We start from the raw sequence: 19,919 nt of genomic DNA on the forward strand, positions 1-19,919 counted from the left end.
ATAAAGTAAGCAGATATTCATCGGAGTAAATCAAGCCCTGGTCGATAAGGTAAACACAAGAGCGGAAAGCTGCACAAACAGCATTCCTGGGCAATAAAATTATCGAGGATCGCAGGAGGCCAAAGCAGGATCCAGTTACAGTACGACGCGCTAGGCAAACCCACAGAGGTAGAGGTCTATAGAGGTCTATTCAAAAAAACACAATGACAAGCAACACGGAAGAAGAACAGGAAATAAACAGCGGGAAAAAACAATCAACGATGAGTCAATGCCTCCCACGAAAATGGTGAAATTGTGAAAGGGTTTAGCTGCTTCGGATCCAGACAAGCTTGTTGAGCTGCACTGAGCAACATGTAGCCCAAAAGCCTCCTTTCACCAACCTCCCCTCTCCATACACACAGACACACACACACACACACACACACATACATACACAGACATACACACACACACATACACACACAGACATACACACACACAGACAAACACACACGCAGACACACACACACACACACACACAGACACACACACACACACACACACACACATAAACACACAAGCACACACACACCCTCCCTGAAGAACAGAAACTCATTTATGCCCCGCAGCCCCGGCAGGGGGGAACAATGTGGAAATTTTAGAAGCGACTCGGGCCACACAAAGGAATAGGCACACAGGCTGAGCTGATGTCAGAAGGAACGAGAGGGAGGGAGGGAGAGAGGGATGGGGAGAGAGAGAGAGAGGGAGAGAGGGAGGGAGGGAGGGAGAAAGAGCCATGGAGAATTGCTTTTTTTGGGGGTGGGGGTGGGGGGGGGGTGCAGGCAATGCTTCTGCCCGCACACACCAAACGCACCATGCCGGCGCAGAAAAGAGGGATTATCGAGAGAGACAGAGGATGGAAGGGAAGAAGAAGAGAAACCAGCAGAATGGAAGCGTCGTGTCGTAAACAAAATACCCCTGCCACTTTTTTTTGTTCTTCTTTTTTCACCCCCTTTGCCTGAAGGGAGACAAGCAAGGAGACTAATACTCTGGTTGCGCTAGTCTTGAGTAACTCCTGAGAAAGAGGGAGAGAGAGAGAGACAGACAGGGTGGAGAGAAAGAGTGAAGTGGAGGAGGAGGAGGAGGGAATATATAGAGAGAGATAGACAGAGTGAAAGAGACGGAGGACAGAATTAACTCGAGTGGCCCTTCAGGAAGTGACAGCGTTTGGACTGATGCTGCAGAAAGCTATTAGGCCTGCAGTGAATCAGCGCGGTGGGGGCCCCGAAGACAAGACCTCTTTCTCTCCCTCCATCTCACTCGCTCTTTTTTACCTCTCTCACTCTCACTCCCTCCTTCCTTCTCTCTGTCTTTCTTTCTTTTTAAAGACAGTCCCCATTTCGCAACAGCAATTCTTTGTAAGGCTTTTGTAAACTGTCATTCTTACATGCGGAGGTCAGAGTGCTATTTTACTGGAAAGAGCTCTCCCATAAAAGACAGCTAGATTTTTTCTCTCTCAAGTAATTACAGCAGCCAGCCTGTAAAGACATGGATTCTAACCAAGGCCACACTTTCCCCTCTTTAGACACTCAGTCAGCAGATGAGATGAAGTCTAAGACAGTGAAAGACAGTTTCTAAGAAAGTTTAATGCTCCTTAAGACCTATAGAAGTGGTTCTGCTTAGGAGGACAGTGGAGCATTTATGAAAGGGCGACATGTGCTTCATGACTTAATTGAAGTTCAAAGCTTCTGATTCAGTATGCTCTAAACCTGAGGACCCTGACACATGAGAGCCCTGACACATGAGGGCCCTGACACATGAGAGCCCTGACACAAGGACCCTGATTCATAAGGACCCTGACATATGAGGACCCTTACACATGAGGACCCTGACATATGAGGACCCTGATTCATAAGGACCCTGACATATGAGGACCCTGACACATGAGTACCGTGACACATGAGTACCGTGACACACAAGGACCCTGACACATGAGTACCGTGACACACAAGGACCCTGACATATGAGGACCCTTACACATGAGGACCCTTACACATGAGTACCGTGACACATGAGGACCCTTACACATGAGTACCGTGACACATGAGGACCCTTACACATGAGGACCCTGACACATGAGTACCGTGACACATGAGTACCGTGACACATGAGGGCCCTGACACATGAGTACCGTGACACATGAGTACCGTGACACACAAGGACCCTTACACATGAGTACCGTGACACATGAGTACCGTGACACACAAGGACCCTTACACATGAGTACCGTGACACATGAGTACCGTGACACATGAGTACCCTTACACATGAGGGCCCTGACATATGAGGACCCTGATTCATGAGTACCGTGACACATGAGAGCCCTGACACATGAGAGCCCTGACACATGAGGGCCCTGACACAATGCAGAGGTGATCCATTCACTCCTCCATGCTGCTGTGGTAACGCAGGGAACAACAACATGGCATGGCCTTTAATTTTAAAGCTTTTTAAAGTTTTGTTAAAGGCCGTTTTCACTCGCTTGGGAAAGTGCCTCTTTTGAAAGGCAAGACCATAGAGTACCAGGTATGCTGTAGGCACCGTTATCTCCCCTCAATCAATTAGCCAATTAGGGAATCCTTCTGGGCTATGCAAATACACCTCTTAATTATGACTAAGTGCTGGTTAATGAGGCTTGAGCAGGGATTTATCCCGCTGCTTCCAGAGCCCCTGCGTAATCAGACACCATGGAGGGTGGTGTGTGTGTGTGTGTGTGTGTGTGTGTGTGTGTGACAGCATCCCTGATGAAGACAGATGACACAGCAGTGTGTTATCAGTGTTGGTCTAGAGATCTTCTCCTTCTCTATCTCCCCTATTTCTCCTCTCTTCTCCAACACTCTCTCTCTTTATCTCACTCACAATCTCCCCCGTCTCTCTGTATCTCCTTCTAGCTCTCCCTTTACACAAACTCTACCTGTCTTACTGTCTCACACACACTCTAACCGTCTTACTCTCTGGCACACACTCTACCTGTCTTACTCTCTCGCACACACTCTACTTGTCTAACTCTCTCGCACACACTCTACCTGTCTTACTCACTCACACATACACTCTCCTGCGTTGTCATTTGTATGTTGAACTCTCGGCTGCGCAGCATCCCTCTCTCAGACAACAGAGTGTACTCTGGATCCTTCTCCTTCTCCTTCTCACACACACACACACACACACACACACACACACACACACACACACACACACACACACGTTCTCACCTGCATGATGAACTCTCGGCGGCGTGGCATCCCTCTCTCCGACAGCAGCGCGTACTCCGGCTCCTTCTCCTTCTTGGCCTGCTGGATCTGCGCCAGGCGGCTGATTGGGTTCATCCCCTGACCATACTCAGGCCCCGTCTAACAAAGGCGAGATAGAGAGGAGAGAGAGAGAGGGAGAGAAAGGGAGGGAGGGAGGGAGAGAGAGAGAGAGAGAGAGAGAGAGAGAGGAAAGAAGAAGGGAGGAGAAGAGAAGACAGAAGAGAAGAGGAGAGGAGAGGAGAGGGAGGAAGTGAGGGAATAAGGGGAAAGCAAGAAGGAGAGGGAGGTAAGGATTAAGGGAGCGTGTGTGTTTAAGTGGATGCCCCACAGAAAAATGGGAAAAGTGAGTATAGACAGATAGATTGATAGAGAGATTAAGTAAAATGAAAAAAAAAAAAAATAGGACAGCCAAAGGGTTTGTTGAGATCGAGAACAAGAGTGCAGATTGCAGAAAAGAAGAAAAAGTGAAAAAAAGAAATGGGAGAAGGAAAAGGGAGACCACAAGCATCCCAGCATCAGTCAGCACTGTGACCATGTGACCAGAGCATCACAGAGCACACACTAACAGTAGCACCCATTAGGAGTCCCATCTCACACACACACACACACACACACACACACACACTCACACTCACACTCTCTCTCTCTCTCTCCAGTTCCCTCTCTCTCCCACAAGGTACACAGGCCCGCAAACACTCTCTCTCTCTCTTGCTCGCTCGCTTTCTTTCTCTCTCTCTCACACACACTCTCTCTCTTTCTCACACTGTCTTTCTCTCACACTCTCTCTCTCTCTCACACAGTCTCTCTCTCACACACTTTCTCTTTCACACTCTCTCTCTCTCTCTCTCGCTCGCTCGCTCACACACAGTTTTATACATAGGCATAAAAGCGCACACACACACACTGACACACACTCACTCACACACACTGACACATGCACACACAAACGCACACTCTCTCTCGCACACGTCCTTGAGTTACGGCCCACCTTCAGTATGGTCTTGGGCCGTTTCTTGTAGTGTAGCTTGGGCTTCTCTATGACGGGCATGAATGGCAGTTTCTTCAGCTCCTGGAGGATGGAGAGGGCCGCCCGCTTCTTGGAGAGCTTCTTGCTGTTGCCCTCTCCCTCGCAGGAGAACTCGCCAACCATCACCCGCGTCAGGAAGCTCTTCATATGCGGGGGGCCGCTTTCTTTCAGAACCTACAACCAAGGACAGATATTCACATACATACATAGACACATCAATAACACATCAATAATATGCAGGGTAACTATTTCCATGCAATCATTTCTCTTTCAAAATCTAAACCAGGAAGTGTGCATGTTCTTTGTGATTATCCCAGATTTCCTTCAGAGAGAGAGAAGCAACACACACATACACACAGGTCTCTATCACAACCTCAGCTACACAGGTGCATACACACACACATATCTCTGGTTGCTGGTCCCAGTTTTCTCTCAGAACCTGAACCTGAACACACACACAGACACAGACAGACACAGAGACAAACACACACAGACACACACTGGATATGCCCCCCCCCCCCCTCTCTTGCTATCTCTTCCAACCTGAACCTGGAGAGGAGGAGGGAGGGCTTCCATAAGTCAGGCCCTAGAACTCCACGGCTCCCTCTGGGCTCCAGCCGTGCTGATATATTACCATTTAATTCCATTCATGTGTCTGTCTGCCACAAGCGAGCTCGGCATTCTGCACGTCTGATACGAGCGCCGAGCCCAGAAGTGATAAACAACCTGTGAGCCCCTCTTCCAAAAAACTCCTCTTTTTCTTCCCTCTAAAACAAATAAATTCTTCATGTGGGAATTCGTACGTGGGAAAAAAGCCCCCCGCGTTAATTGCATTCAGATTTTTGGGAGTGCGAGCGAAAAGTGACGGTGTACCAAGCACTGACATCTCAAGTCAAGTCTGTGTGCTGCTGCCAGGAGGGTAAGACTGCTACACACACACACACGCACACACACACGCACACACACAGGGAGAGGTGACAGGCAGAGCTAGGGTTGCCTAAGGAAGTATGAAACATATACACACACACACTAATACATATATCCGTTCACACCCTCAAATATGACATTTGCATTTATAGTGAGAGACTCCTTTGTGTATGTGAGATAATACTTCAGACACACACGCACGCACACACACACGCACACACACAGGCGTTCACACGCTCAGATATGACCGTGCATTTATATTGAGAAACTCCTTTGTGTAAGTGAGTCAATCCTTCAGTCACACACACACACACACACTAATACACATATGCATTCACACCCTCAGATATGACTGTGCATTTCGTTCATGTATGTGAGAGAATCCTTCAGTCACACACACACCCACACACGCACGCACACATGCACACACACACACACGCACACACACACACACACACACACACACGTAAATAAAATGCAGCGTATCCCTGATGGCTGTTCTTTACTGCGGTCTGCCCAGCGCTGGCTCGGACTGCTTTGGGGGCCCCTCTGCACTGTCGGGGGAAACCTTAAGGAAACAAAGCTGAGCTGAGGGGTGACGCCATGGCTCTGCAATCACGCCGGCCACTTCCTGTGTGACACGGACATGGGCGGGGGTGGGGGGTGGGATGGTGGGATAGTGTGTGTGGGGGGGTGGGGTTGGGGGGGGTCAGCCTCTAAACAGGTGAACTGGGCCGAGGCCTCAGAGAGAGGTCTGGTTTCAACCACAGAACACCACTCAGTCTTCCAAGGCTGCACACAGAGCCTCTCTCCCTCTTCCCTCCATATCCCTCTCTCTTCCCTCCCTATCCCTCTCTCTTCCCTCTCTGTCTCTCTCTAGGTCTTGTTCAGTCTCACACTTTCTCTCACGCTCAGTTTCCCTCTCCTTTCTCTCCTCCTCACTGTCTATCTTTCCTCTCTATTGCACCACTTCATCTTGCCCCCCCCCCCCCCCCCCCCCCGGTCCTCTCCTGTTCTCTTTTTTTGCACTAATGCTCTCTCTCTCCCTTCTTCTCCCTTCTGTTTTCTCCTCTCCCCTTTTAACTCCCTCTTTCCCTCTCTCTCTGTTGTTTAATCACTGTTTTGGCACGAATGCGCTCTCTCCCTCATTTCTCTCCCTCTTTCTCTCACCCTCTCTCATTCTCACTTTCTCTTTGTCCCTCTCTCATTATCAAACTTTCTTTCTCTCCAACTCTTCTTTCACAATTTTCTCTCTCCCTCTCTCCTGCCCCAATGCTCTCCCTCTGTCTCTCTCCTTCCCCAACTCCCTCTCTCTTACTCTCTCCTTCCCCATCTCTCTCTCCCTCCTTCTCCAACTCTCTCTCTCTCTCTCTTACTGCTGAAAGTGAACCCTCTCCTGAGTTTACCCCTTAGACCCTCATCCTCATGGCCAAGACATGTGATCCGTCTCTGACCAATCAGTGCCCTGGCCCTCTCTCAGGACGACAGGATGCTGTCATTAGCAGGCCTAACTCACAGCCCTTGTTCATCATGGTGGCTGATGCCCTGTGTGTTGCATGTGTGTAAACCGCATTCATGTTTGTGATATTTTGGACTTGCGATGACCACGGTTACAGTCAGAATGGTTTTGTCTCAAGTCACTCAGAAATTGTACTAACACAGCAGCTACCCAATTATATAATTGAATCACATTCCCAGATTTTTTTAATACACTCTTTAAAGAAGATCGCAGGCAACAGTGATTCTTTGTTTAATTGTGATCACTCTCTCATCATGGATCCTTTCACTTTAAGTTGCACTTATTTAGAACAGACTTTTCAGTTTGAATTAAATTTCAGTTTTGTGTTAGTTGTGATTCTGTGTTCCAGCTGATTGTCCAGGAGCTAAACGCGTAATCTGCACAGCAGTGGCTGCACACATGACGCTGCTTCAGTTCATCCGCAGTTCTTCTGGCTAAATGGCCGCCACTGTGGAGGCACAATGAGACATTATCTGCCCCCGGGAGTTGATGTAACGCCACGACCGCATATTTACTGGGCCTTGATGTTAAGTAGCCTCATCATCACGGGACAGCGCTGTTACATAAGCGAGCAGATTCCTCCCAAACCTCACCCTGACTCTTTGCACTCTGCTCTGCATTTGGTGATAAATCAACATGGGGAAATGTGCTTTAATAATCAGTTTTTCGAAGCGTCGCTGTTGTCTTTTGTGCTAATGAGTTAACACTATGCAGAGCTGAAGGTTGAGGCTAAATGTTGCGAATGCAGGAGATGTGTAAAGCAGAGGATCTTGGGAGCGTTTCCCTGTGGTACGTTTCCAAGGCGCTGCCTCATTTAGTTAGGAAGTGCAGCTTGGCAAACCTTTAAGCCGCATCATCTCTGACAGGGAGATGAAGTCCCGCCCTCGCCGAGCTGGGAGTGATTATATTATTGCATGTGAATGAACCCATCATCTTCAGCTTTCTCGAGCGAGTCTGGCGAGCATTTAGGAAAACAGTCGAGAAGTTGGGGGAACTAGGCCCTGTCAATGAGTTGGTCTTCGACGAGGCGGCGTTCGTCCTTATGTGAGCGCACTTGGTTTAGCTTTCTCGCTGCTGCTGTATCGTCTAACTTTCTTCAAGAGGTCTGGCTCCTGCAGACAGAAGACGGGTAATCTTACCGGTTAGCATTTAACAATGTCGCCGAGACGAGGCAGGGATCAGCAGCCCAGACATGGTTTCAATGGAAGTGGTTACTACAGGCATGACAAAATAAAAGTCCTGTGTGGGTCTCCCTCTTACATGCCAAGAGCCAAGGCGTCTCATTTCCCTAACAACAAGGCCAAATATGACGACGACACGCCCTTCTCACTGCCGCAGGTGAGCAACGGTTGGCACGGCAATGGCGGAGATGGGGGTTCGTGTGGAGGGTTGAGGGGGGGGGGGGTGCGTCTGTCTCCTCTAAGGGCGGCAGACACGCTCCGGTCGGCGGCACGGAGGCGACACTGAATCTGCAGCGAGGCGATGGGGTTTCAGGCGCGAGGGCCGGGGCTCTGATGCGTTCTCGTCTTCATTGCTCCGAGCGCCGGGCGACGCTTCCTCCCCTCCCTCCCTCCCTCCCTCTCGTCTCGCTCGCCCGACACACCGTGGATCGGGTTGTCAGGAGAGAGAGAGAAAGAGAAAGAGTGAAAGAAGGGAAGAAAAAGAGAGAAAAGCAGTGAGTCTCACTGTAACTTGATGTCTGTCTGCCTTCATACACACTCAAATGCCCACCCCACACACTAAAACACACACACACACACACACACACACACACTCTGACGGCCCTCTCTTCTAATCTTCTATTACACACAAACACACACACAACTGAGGTCAGTTGTGCAATGGAAGACTAAAGACAGACACAGTGGATTTTTCTTGCGGAGGAAAGGTGCGTGCCTCTGAGATCCTTTGCACGACTCCAGCACCGTGAAGAGGCAGGATATTATACCAAGGGTGGGACAATACCGTCCACTGACAGGCCGAAGAATACCTCTTTTGTGGGCCTCATTGATGCACTTGGCCCGCGGGGAGGTACTTATGTACACGATGGGTGGTTCTACAAGCCTCGCGTCTCTTGTATCTCCTTAGTCAGGCGTCATCTGTACAAAAGCAGTGATTTATATATCGATCTCTTTGAAGAGGACCTCTGGCAGTGCGCTCGAAATGTTTAGTCTTGAGAAGATCCTCAACCTAGTGATAAGCGGCGAGACATTGTGTGCTGGTAGAACTAATGAGACGTTCTAAGGGAAGGGGAGCTGAAGGGTTTCAACACGCTGCCCCACGAAGGCCAATATTCTATTACTCCTGATGGTCGTAGTCTGGTGCTTCTTGAAGCACTGGATGATGAGGCCAAGAGAAAGTCCGTGCCGTCCTCCCAAAAGACGTCAGGAGAGAGAGAGAGAGAGAGAGAGAGCACTCCAGGAAAAAGATTTGACATGGTTGAACACCAGCCAGGATCTCACAGATGAATAATGGTGCAAAAAGGAAAAGGGGAGAGAGTGTGTGTGTGTGTGTGTGTGTGTGTGTGTGTGTGTAAGAGAGAGAGAGGAGGGGGGATCACAGGGTGATGTTGTGTGCAAACAGTATTGGATGTGAGCCTTTAAACAGGGTAGATTGCATGCAAGCAGACAAGATTCTTTCTGAATCTTGCGTCTGGGGATTTTGGAAAGGGGATGGAGTATACCAAAGGTTTGGCTGACGACTAAAGATTGCAAAGTTGGAGACGGCGACAGGGAAACAAAAAAACAGAGAGAGAGACAGAAACATTTATATAACAACAAGGGGGCAATGATCTAGAGACAACATCAGACCACAGACATTTGTGTTTGTTTTTCCTGCACATCAGGGCACTAAATGTGACAGAATCAACGCTTTGCCTGTTTCGCATTAAAAATGGGAGGAAACTGTGAATCCTCTGCCTCATAATCACCACAGATTCAGGGCTTTTCGAGAGCAATTACTGAATTACTCTTCAACAGCACGCAGCCACAAGAGGACATTCGGTAACAAAAAAAAAAATCCCCTCCAATCTTTAGCCCTTTTTAACTTGATGAAAAATGTAATTTCCTATTTAATCAACGAACCGAAATCAACGTATGCTCTGCTGAACAAAGAGATGACTGTGAAAGCCCTCGGAGATAGAAGAGCTCAAGGACAGCCGGGTCACATGGTTACCCTCCATTAAATATCCCTCCTTCTATTTTGATGGACACTGGAACATTCCTCTCGATAAGGTGACCTCGAGTATTTGTGTGGGAGCACGGACATTTTTTGAGCTGTCGTCACATTACAGCTTCAGATGGGTTGTTAATGCAAAGAATGGTTGCCATGTTTACCATGCACTGTGCTGATTGGGGCACTTCTGAGAGGGCAAAAATCAGCAAAACAAAAGAAAAGAAAAATAAATTCAGTTTCAGAAGTCGTCGGAAATTACACAAGACCGCAAAATTGTAAAATAATTCCTAATTGTGGTATCCTTACAGAGAGACAGAGAACCCATGGGGATGATTTCACAAATGTAGCTGACAAATAAGATGTGCACAAAAAAGATACAAAAAAACAAAAACAAAACAGTCGCTATTCAAATGGCTAAGTAGTTAATGATCAGCCTTAACCCCATGAGCAAAAAAAACTAAAACAAATGACACTAAAATGAAGGGCTTCCCACACATGTGTTGAACTCCTGTGGGCCACCCAGACATAGATCAGCAGCCACCCAAGGATGTTTGGTGAGCCATCCCATTATTTTCTTATTCATCTGGCAAATGAACTCCATCTGCAACAAAACAGCTTGTTTTGCTTTCTACATCTAAAACGACACTAGTAGCCAAATGCTGTGATAGAAAACAGCAGCTACTGCATTTGAGATTTTTGACAACCAGTGTGGCCAGTTACATTTCTGCCAAGGTGACGAGCCCTGGTAGATAACAGCCATACTTCCACAAAAACAAGAAGGGCAGAGACAGTTAAGTTATTGTGCTGTGCTTTGTTTTCTGGGATGAATCACTTATAACAAGCTTAACTTTTTTGCCTTTCACAATATTGATTTCATTTCCTGTATTTGCTAAGTAAATATGGCCTGTTTTTATTGCTCGAGTTTCAAATTCATTCGGGTTAAACCGCTTGATCCCAGGGTAGGGAGTCCTGTGCTCTCCCAGTAAAGCCAATCATCCAAATCCACTAACTTTTTAACACGTGTGCCTTTAAAGGGTTCGAGGGGGATGTTTATTATTGAGTTTTACGTAATGGCTTTTCTCTGCAACACCGGGTTTGAGTGAAGAAGGAATGTGACATTGAAGTATTTCCTAGGGGAGCACAAATGCCTCACCTCGAAGTTGACTGGCATGTTCCTCTTAAGCGCAATCTCGTAGACCAGGCTGATCTCCGACTTACTGGCGTCGCTGTTCTCCTCTGCATCACTCTTTTCCTCGGGACACTGAAAGTCACACACACACACACACACACACACACACACACACACACACACACACACTTCCTGTTACAACATCTGCCAAAGAGAGTGAGAAATAAAGAGAGAGAGAGGGTGAAAGTAAGACAGATGGAGCGAGCAAGCAAAAGAAAGAGTGCAACCACCAAGAGAAAGAGAGAAGGTCGAGTGTTGAACTTTCTTGAAAAGCTGTTTGTTTGTTTTTTCCCCCCTCCTCGATCTCATTGATTGGCCAAGATGTCTCTGCGGGTCCTATTTTACGATTTCACTCATCGGTTTCCTAATCTGATATCAGAGACTTAAATCCCCTTTCAGTGCCTGTCTGCTGTTTCTCATGTGACTGGGGGGAAAACCAGGGCCCTTTTCTTTTTCCCATTTCCCCACCATCGGGACGGCCTGATGTTCCACTCCACTCCGCTCCGCCACACTCTGCACCCAGCCACATGACCGGCCTTTCCATTCTTTTTTTTCCCTCAGCATTCAGCAGAATGATCACATGGTTTTTTTTGTGAAGTGACCTCTCGCTCGCATGTTGTGTGTTATAGCGTGAACACATGCTTTTTCGCCTCCAAGGCTGTTCTTGAAACTGAGGTCCATCTGTTGTTTTTGATGGCCGTCAGGTGCTTAGAAAACACTAAGATCACTCTTCAAACTACTATATATATATATATATACACACACACACACACACACTCAGACATTCCCCCCCCCCCCACACACACACACACACACACACACACACACACACACACACACACACACACACAGGAGTACTCCACACATCGTGACTAGCTTGATGAACAGTTGAAACAGAGTGAAAGCCAACATTTCTCAAATGTCCCAAGACGACCTAGAAACATCCATCACTCAGTTTGTACTTAGAAGCAATCAGACACCGGCTCTTCGCTTGTGCCATCTCATGTATCACAATACCCAGAACAGCGGACTCCATAACGGATCTCGCCCCAGATGTGTCCTGGGTCTGGCCAGCCTGAACCAAACCAGCTCTGGACCTTTACGTGCGGCAAACAACAACGGCTGAGGACGAAGCAGCGATCCTTTTGCTTTCTTTTCTTTTCTTTTCTTTTTCTCTTCAGGGACTTATCCGTGAGCGAGTGAGCAAGCGAGCGAACGAGAGAGGTCTTTTTCAAACATTAAAATAATCTGACGTCTCTCGTATCCCGTCTCCCACCACGTTCCAACAGGCCTCTGGCGCGGTGCTCAATCTCTCAGCACGTCCTTACAGGGGCCGTTTCCTGCTCTGTGTGCAGTCACTTCTCCGCTTCACTCACTTCACCCGCCATCGCTCACATCCACGACACTAGGCCTAAAAAAGGTTCTTAAAAGGTCTTCGAAACCATACCCATACAGGACCTTCTCCATTCAAAGAATTGTTTTCATAGGTCCTAAAGCAGGTTCTTTCTGTTCTAGAGCCATCAGGCATTCTGCTATGACCCCCTCCACTTTTTTTCTTTTTGAAGCATAGGCACAAGATTTTTCGGACATATTTTTTTTTTTGTACAATGTATACCCTTTCCTCAAATTCGCTACTTGTGTGTGTGTGTTTGTGTTTGTGTGTGTGTGTGTGTGAGAGAGGGAGAGAGAGAGAGACACAGTGTGTATGTGTGTGCGTGTAAGTGAGTGTGTGTATGTGTACGGGTGAAGGAGATGTCAAGCGAGAGTGACTGTAATCCAGGTCAGCTCCTGTCCAGCTTGCATCTCATGGGGAGTGGCTACAAGCTCTGCAGGATGTCCGCCTGGCTGGCTGGCTGGCTGGCCGACTGGCTGAGTGTTGCGTGTGTCTCGCTCTGAGTGCTATCCAATTAGTTCAGGTCTGTCAAACATCACTGAACCAGGTCGCCTGGCTCTCCCAAAGGGCCCGAGCGCATCTCCCTGACGCACATCCCTGACGCACCTCCACTTGGCTGTTAACTGCAGAGACTGCAGCCAATGAGAAGAGAGAGCAAGGTGACGGCTACTGGACGTGTGCAGCTCTGGGAGGAGCCGTCAGGTTGCCAAATAAGCACAAGGAGGCTCAGGGGGAGTTGGGGTTGAAGGTGGGGGTGGGCATGGTAGGATGGTTGGAAAGTGGTGATGCACCTCAATTTGTAAAGCTATAGAGGAGAGCGGAGCCCGACAAAGAGCTCATTCTTGAGACAAGGGGAATGGTGCAAGACAGAACAAGCTCGACGACGCCAGGACGGTTTAAACTAACCGCTGCCAACGGCACTGCCAACACTGCCATTCTGCTCTGGCATTCTTCCGGTGGAGAAGAATGAAGTTTTGGAGACATCGGGGGGGGGGGGGGGGGGGGGGGGGGGGGGGTTGAACATGGAGGAGGAGGTCTTCTTGGGTAGAAATTTGTAAACTTAATGTTTTGGTCAGAAACCAAAGAGATGGAAAGGAATGGGAACAATGAAAAGGAGTACAGACATAGAGACACATAATCTTTCCTGGGACGCTACAGGTCTGAAGGGCGCTGGTACTGTGGTGGTTTGGAGAGACTATCTACCTGAGGTGGTATAAAGAGAGGGGACATGGCTAAATAGGTGGGATCCTGGGGCTCAACTGTTAGAGGAAAGTGCTGACCAGACCAAGATCATATAAATATAAAGATACCCAGGGAACACACATCCAAACGACAATGTATATCTGCACTGTCACTCAATCACTGGCACTTTGAATTAAACAACTGGTTAAATGTAAATGTAAATATAAATATAAATATAAATATAAATATAAATATTAAATAAACGTAAATATAAATGTACACATAAACATAAATGTTTTAAGGACAGGAACCTACTTGTGGTGGTCTCTCTGGGATGGGTTGGTTCCTGAGGGCCTGCAAGGCCTTCATGGCTGCGTTGTGTCTGGCCGCCTGGCGGGTCCGTCCCTCGCCGATGAACTCGTTGTTTCCCACTGTCAGCTGCACATAAAACACCTTAGGCACTGGGTAATGGTACCTAATTTGGATGGAGGCCAAGAGGAGAGAACATGAGAGAGAGAGGAGGGAGGGAGGGAGGGAGGGAGGGAGGGAGGGAGAGAGAGACACAGAAAAGGAGAGAAAGAGAGAGAAAGAGACAGAGAGGGGGGGGGGGGGCAGAGAGTGAGCGAGTGACAGAAGGGAGAGAAAAAAAGTTGTAGATTTACATGAGGATTAGCTTATGAAAACCTGGCAGTTTTATAAGAGTACAAACTGCAACTTGGAACTGATTGGCTCTGTGAGTTATGCCGTCTAAACACCGGCAAGAAGGCAGAGGTGAAACATCAAAGCCTGCCTCTCCCCTCACTGTTATGGACCTCCATGCCCCTTTGAGGGCACCCCATCCCAGAGCTCAAAGGCACTAGGTGTCTCTGGAGCAGACGCTGAAAGAGGGAACTGGGAAAGCCAGGCCCCCAGTGAGGCTTGCTTGCAGGAGAGTAGATTTATTTTCGCCGGGGCCGCCCTTCTGGACAACACTGGTGGGAATATTAATGTTGGAAGCGCGGGGCAAAATGAAAAGCCACCACCACCACCCCCCCACCCCCCCGCCGCTGGCCTCGGCAAGGTCAGCGACACAACAATGCGGAACTGGCGAAACGTTGGACTGATGGCTCCCTGCTGGCCCTCGGACGAAAGAAACGGAAAACAAAAGGAGGAGCACATCTATCGCCGCCTCTCTCTCACTCTCGCTCTTAACTTTGGCTCACCCAGGCACGCCTGTCAGGGGCCTGTTCACTGGGCAGATTTAGGGGCCTGTTTGCTCTCCCCGGCCTTAATGAACCACTGCACAGCATGACCCGACTCGATCAGCGCCTCATGAGGCCAGCCTCTCACACTCTGATGTATATGTGTTAGTGTGTGTGTGGTGTGTGAATATTTGCGTGCAAGCCTTTCACACCCTTAAGGGTGAGTGTATTTGTATGCATGCCTGTGTGTATGTGATATACATAGATATGTGTGTGCGTGTATGTATGTGTCCGTGTTTTTGTTTGTAGGTGTAGGTGTGTATGTGTGTATGTGGGTGTGTGCGTGCGTGCATGTATGTGCATGTATCCTAGAGTGCTAGTTACCACTACAGCAGCAACAGCAGCAGCAGCAGCAGCAACCCTCTAAAATAAGCATGTTTACACCACTGGGTCCTCTGGATCATCTCGCGCTTCAGCGGGCAGATCAGCAGAACCATGCCTAAAAATGGCCTGTGGAGACACTCATCTCCCTAAAAGCTCCCTAAATTAAGCTGCCCGCTCAAAATGCCTCTACAAAAGTCCTCCACGCAGTAAGACACAGTGTTTGTGTGTGTGTGTGTTCATTTACGCGGGTGAAGGGTGTGAGGGTGTGTGTGTGCGTGTGTACAGTATATATACACGACTGCATGAGAGATGTAAGACACACCATGAAACAAGATTGTGTGTGTGTGTGTGTGTGTGTGTGTGTGTGTGTGTGTGTGTGTGTGTGTGTGTGTGCAATGCTTGGTATCGCAGCTCAAAGCACACAAATCCTTTTGGAGCAGGCTCAAGAAGACCAGTTGTATTGTAGCGAACAACAATCCCTAACAGCATGTGGAGCATGTTTGTTTTTGCAGCCTAATGCGGACTAATGAAAAGGGGCCTCGGCGCAGTCTCAACATCAGTGCATTTCCTACACGTTACAGCTATTTAGTTTCACCTATTAAGTGTGTGGTGGTGGGGGGGGGGGGGGGGGGTATCATGCTCATTGATGGGGCCTCGCAATATCAAGATTCGATACCAATTGGATCCATGTGGACGAGTGCAGTGGGGGCACTCATCATCACCACCACCCAGGAAGAAGAAAGACTTGAATTACACGGGCTCGTAGTGAGAGGCAGAGACGCATTCTTGCCCAATAAAATGATATCACAATAATTCCACAATGACTCGAGGCACAGAACAGAGAATACCAAACAAATCACAACCAACTGGCCGGCGCGAGACTAAATATATCATCTGGGCTTGGCTCGGGGGACCCTCCCAGCCCCGGCGCGCTGTTCCCCTGCCCAAATAACGGCTTGTTGTGAGCAACACAATAACATCAATTGGACTTAAATGCCTCCTGACAGGGCTAAGAGGAGGAAGATGTGCTGTGTGTGTGTGTGTGTGTGTGTGTGTGTGTGTGCTGTGTGTGTGTGTGTGTGTGTGTGTGTGTGTGTGTGCTGTGTGTGTGTGTGTGTGTGTGTATGGGAGAACACAATAGTGATGATGCGGCTCACAGGGCCTCTGGACGAGGGAAGGAGGGGGGAGCAGTGTGCAAAAGAGCAGAGGAAATTCAGGCCAGGTCCACTCATCATCACAGGAGAGGCTGTACTGCTCTGTCGGGGAGTGATTTGGTGTGTGTGTGATTGTACAGTTGTGTGCAACAGTGTGTGAGTAGTTTCATGTTGAAGTTCTGTATCTGTGTGGAGTGTGTGAGGGTCCAAGTGTATGTGTGTTTGTGTGTGTGTGGTACAGCTGCGTTTTCTGAGTGTGAATAAGCTGTCTGTGTCTGTGTCTGTGTCTGTGTCTGTGTCTGTGTCTGTGTCTGTGTCTGTGTCTGTGTCTGTGTCTGTGTCTGTGTCTGTGTCTGTGTCTGTGTCTGTGTCTGTGTCTGTGTCTGTGTCTGTGTCTGTGTCTGTGTCTGTGTCTGTGTCTGTGTCTGTGTCTGTGTCTGTGTCTGTGTCTGTGTTCTGGCTTTTTATCACAATAAAACACACACCTTCAGCACATCTGTCTGCTGGCCGCATCAACAGCGCCCGCCAGAGCAGTGCCTTCTGGGCCACAGCAGCGATGACTCAGCGCTTTCCCCCCGCCCTCGGCCCACCGCCACGACCGGCGCTCCCCGGGGGCGGGGCCTGGCCCCTCGCATGTCAAGCGTGGCCAAAGCCTTGGAGGGGAGTGCCAAGTGCAACATGGGATACGGCCAGGGACGCAGCGCTGAGGGTTTGCTCTCACAGCAGCGGTCTGCCTACAGGTGCATGTGCGTGTGTGTGTGTGTGTGTGTGTGTGTGTGTGTGTGTGTGCGTGTGTGTGCGTGTGTGTGTGTGTGGTGTGTGGGAGACCAGCTTTAAGCACTGTGGGATGAGAGGGGGGCTTCATACACCCACACACACATGTGGTACATTTAAGCCCAATAAATACACACACATGCACGCACATACAGACACAAAGACCACAGACACAAGCACACACACACACACACACACACACACACACACACACACACACACACACACACACAGAGACAGAGACAGAGAGACAGACAGACAGACAGACAGACAGACAGACAGATCCTCGTAGGGACACAAACAGATATGCATCACATCATTAACATACACTTTCACAAACGAACAGGCTACACAGAGAACACACACCATCTGACACAGGCCAACACACAAACACACAGAAAAACAGGAGCACAAAGTAACTCAACAAACACCAGCTCTGTTTCTCTCTCTCTCTCTCTCTCTCTCTCCCTCTCTCCCTCTCTCTCTCACACACACACACACACCAACCCTGTCTGTTCTAAATTACAAACAGAATGGAACCCATACTAAAGATACCTGGGAGAGGGGGAGGCCCACCTCAGTAGAGAAATTATAGACATCCCCTGCTTGTAAATATGTGTCTGTGTGTGTGTATGTGAGTGTGTGTGTATGTGAGTGTGTGTGTGCGCGTGTGCGTGTGCGTGTGCGTGCGTGTGTGCGTGCGTGAGTGTGTGTTTGTGGGTGTGGGTGTGTCTTTTTGCAAACAAGAGAGAGGAGGGATGGAAAGGGGAAAAAATGCACCATGACTCAATCAAAAGATAGCTCGCTGTGAATGAGCAATCCCAGTGCCTTTGAAGTCCCAAACTTCAATGGCTCCCTCTCCCAGCGCAGCCTGATGGGGCGGGCGCGACTACTGATTCACCACACTGAGCAGAAGAGTCGCCCACCGGGAGACTTGGTGACTTGAGCCCGGCTGAGTCACCGGCGTCCAGCACCGCGAGCCAGAGAGCGGGGAAAAAGAGAGAGAAAGAGAGAGAGAGGGACAGAGAGAGAGCAGACCAGGATGAGCCAAAACTCCCCACTGTGTCTCAAGGTCTTTTTTTCGTCTCTCTGTGACCACAGCAATCATTCTTTGCGAGTTACTCATGGGGCTGCGTTGTCCAGCAGTCATCACTGTGACACAAAGGCAAGGTTACATTAGCATTCACTGTTATGTTTTATAGCAGGGGCTGTCAGTCACGGCAACACAGAGCGCAGATATATTATGTATCTTATTAGAATGTTTGTTCCTGAGTGACCCATGACCTTTGTGTCAGTACAGTTGAGCTAGAGAAACACTCCAGATTTCACAAGGCCATTTCATTTACATTTAGTCATTTAGCAGACGCTTTTATCCAAAGCGACTTACATATGTGCGACCTACAATGTATACACATTTTACATGATGGCACACTGCACATCAGGAGCAATTAGAGGTTCATTGCCTTGCTCAAGGACACTTCGACAGGGAATCGAACTAGCAACCTTCTGATTACTAAACGACTTCTTTACCTTCTGTACCACTGTCGCCACCATTTATGATGTACTGGAGCTGTCAATCACTGGACACTGGAGTCAGGCTACATGGGAATCATGAGATGGGGAACTACAGAAGACACATGGGGCAAAGTAAACCAGATCCTCAGAAGGACTTCAGGAGTAGACCAACTACTGCCCAGATCAGGGGACCTCAGGAGTAGACCAACTACTGCCCAGATCAGAGGACCTCAGGAGTAGACCAACTACTGCCCAGATCAGGGGACCTCAGGAGTAGACCAACTACGGCCCAGAACAGAGGACCTCAGGAGTAGACCAACTACGGCCCAGATCAGAGGACCTCAGGAGTAGACCAACTACGGCCCAGATCAGAGGACCTCAGGATTAGGCCAGTCCCAGATCAGAGCCAGATCTGATCTCAAGTCGGCAGCCATCTTTGACAGTCTTATAGGCAAATCAATCACAGGTTGTTTAAAAAGCATTAAGCCTACATTTTTTTATGTGAGGCGAGAGCTTGAAAGGAGTTCTCCATAACTAAACCTTACAGCCAGAGAGACACCAAAGAAACACCAAAAAAACTCTCGCTGAAGTTTTCTCAAAGTAGGATTTTGAGAGGCTGCACAAAGAACCCTCCCCAGTTTCCTATGCTCTCCAAGACAACGCTGCCAATCACAAGAATGGAAATGTACTTGGCAAGAAAGCAATACAAAAAAAGAGGAATATAGATTGACAGTCATGTGCGTCATCTAGCCGGCTGTTTTCCTGGGGAGCACAGGCAATATCTTCATCTCTGATGACATCTCAACTAGCCTGGTCACATAACTCCCATGGCCCATCACAACCAAACAAACAAACACTGAAAAGGTCATAGCAGCTGACAGAAAGGGGAGGAAAAGCTGGTATTCGACGGTCTGGGTAGACGGGGTCATACCTGTCCTGAGACAGACCCCCCTCTGTGGCAATTTAAAACCACTCTACCTCAACTGGCAAGAGGGAACAGGGACAATGCCAAACTAAACACAACTCTGCAGCGCAGATATTAAAGTGCGCTCAGCCCGATGCAGAGATTTCAAACCACTTTTGCGTTGTTTTTACCACACACGCAAGATGTACTTGCGTGTGTGGTGGGGGTGTTTATAAAACCTATTCATTTTTTGCGTAACACAGTCAAAAGCCAACAATTTGACAGAATTAGTCACACACTCACACA

General features: G+C 48.6%; 1 protein-coding gene across 4 annotated transcripts in view; it reads right to left on the reverse strand.

Annotated features, from left to right (window-relative positions):
- stau2 (staufen double-stranded RNA binding protein 2) overlaps positions 1-19,919 on the reverse strand; it is a 94,716-nt gene that overhangs the window by 54,546 nt on the left and 20,251 nt on the right. For all 4 annotated transcript variants that reach the window (XM_031583472.2, XM_031583469.2, XM_031583471.2 and 1 more), the window contains exons 7-10: positions 14,017-14,176; positions 11,091-11,198; positions 4,279-4,491; positions 3,252-3,389 (exon numbers count right to left, since the gene is read on the reverse strand). In XM_031583472.2, the coding sequence (XP_031439332.1) occupies positions 3,252-3,389; positions 4,279-4,491; positions 11,091-11,198; positions 14,017-14,176 (619 nt within the window). The remainder of the gene's footprint in view (positions 1-3,251; positions 3,390-4,278; positions 4,492-11,090; positions 11,199-14,016; positions 14,177-19,919) is intronic.

Source organism: Clupea harengus, chromosome 17 (genome assembly GCF_900700415.2).
Source record: "Clupea harengus chromosome 17, Ch_v2.0.2, whole genome shotgun sequence".
Lineage (NCBI taxonomy): Eukaryota > Metazoa > Chordata > Actinopteri > Clupeiformes > Clupeidae > Clupea > Clupea harengus.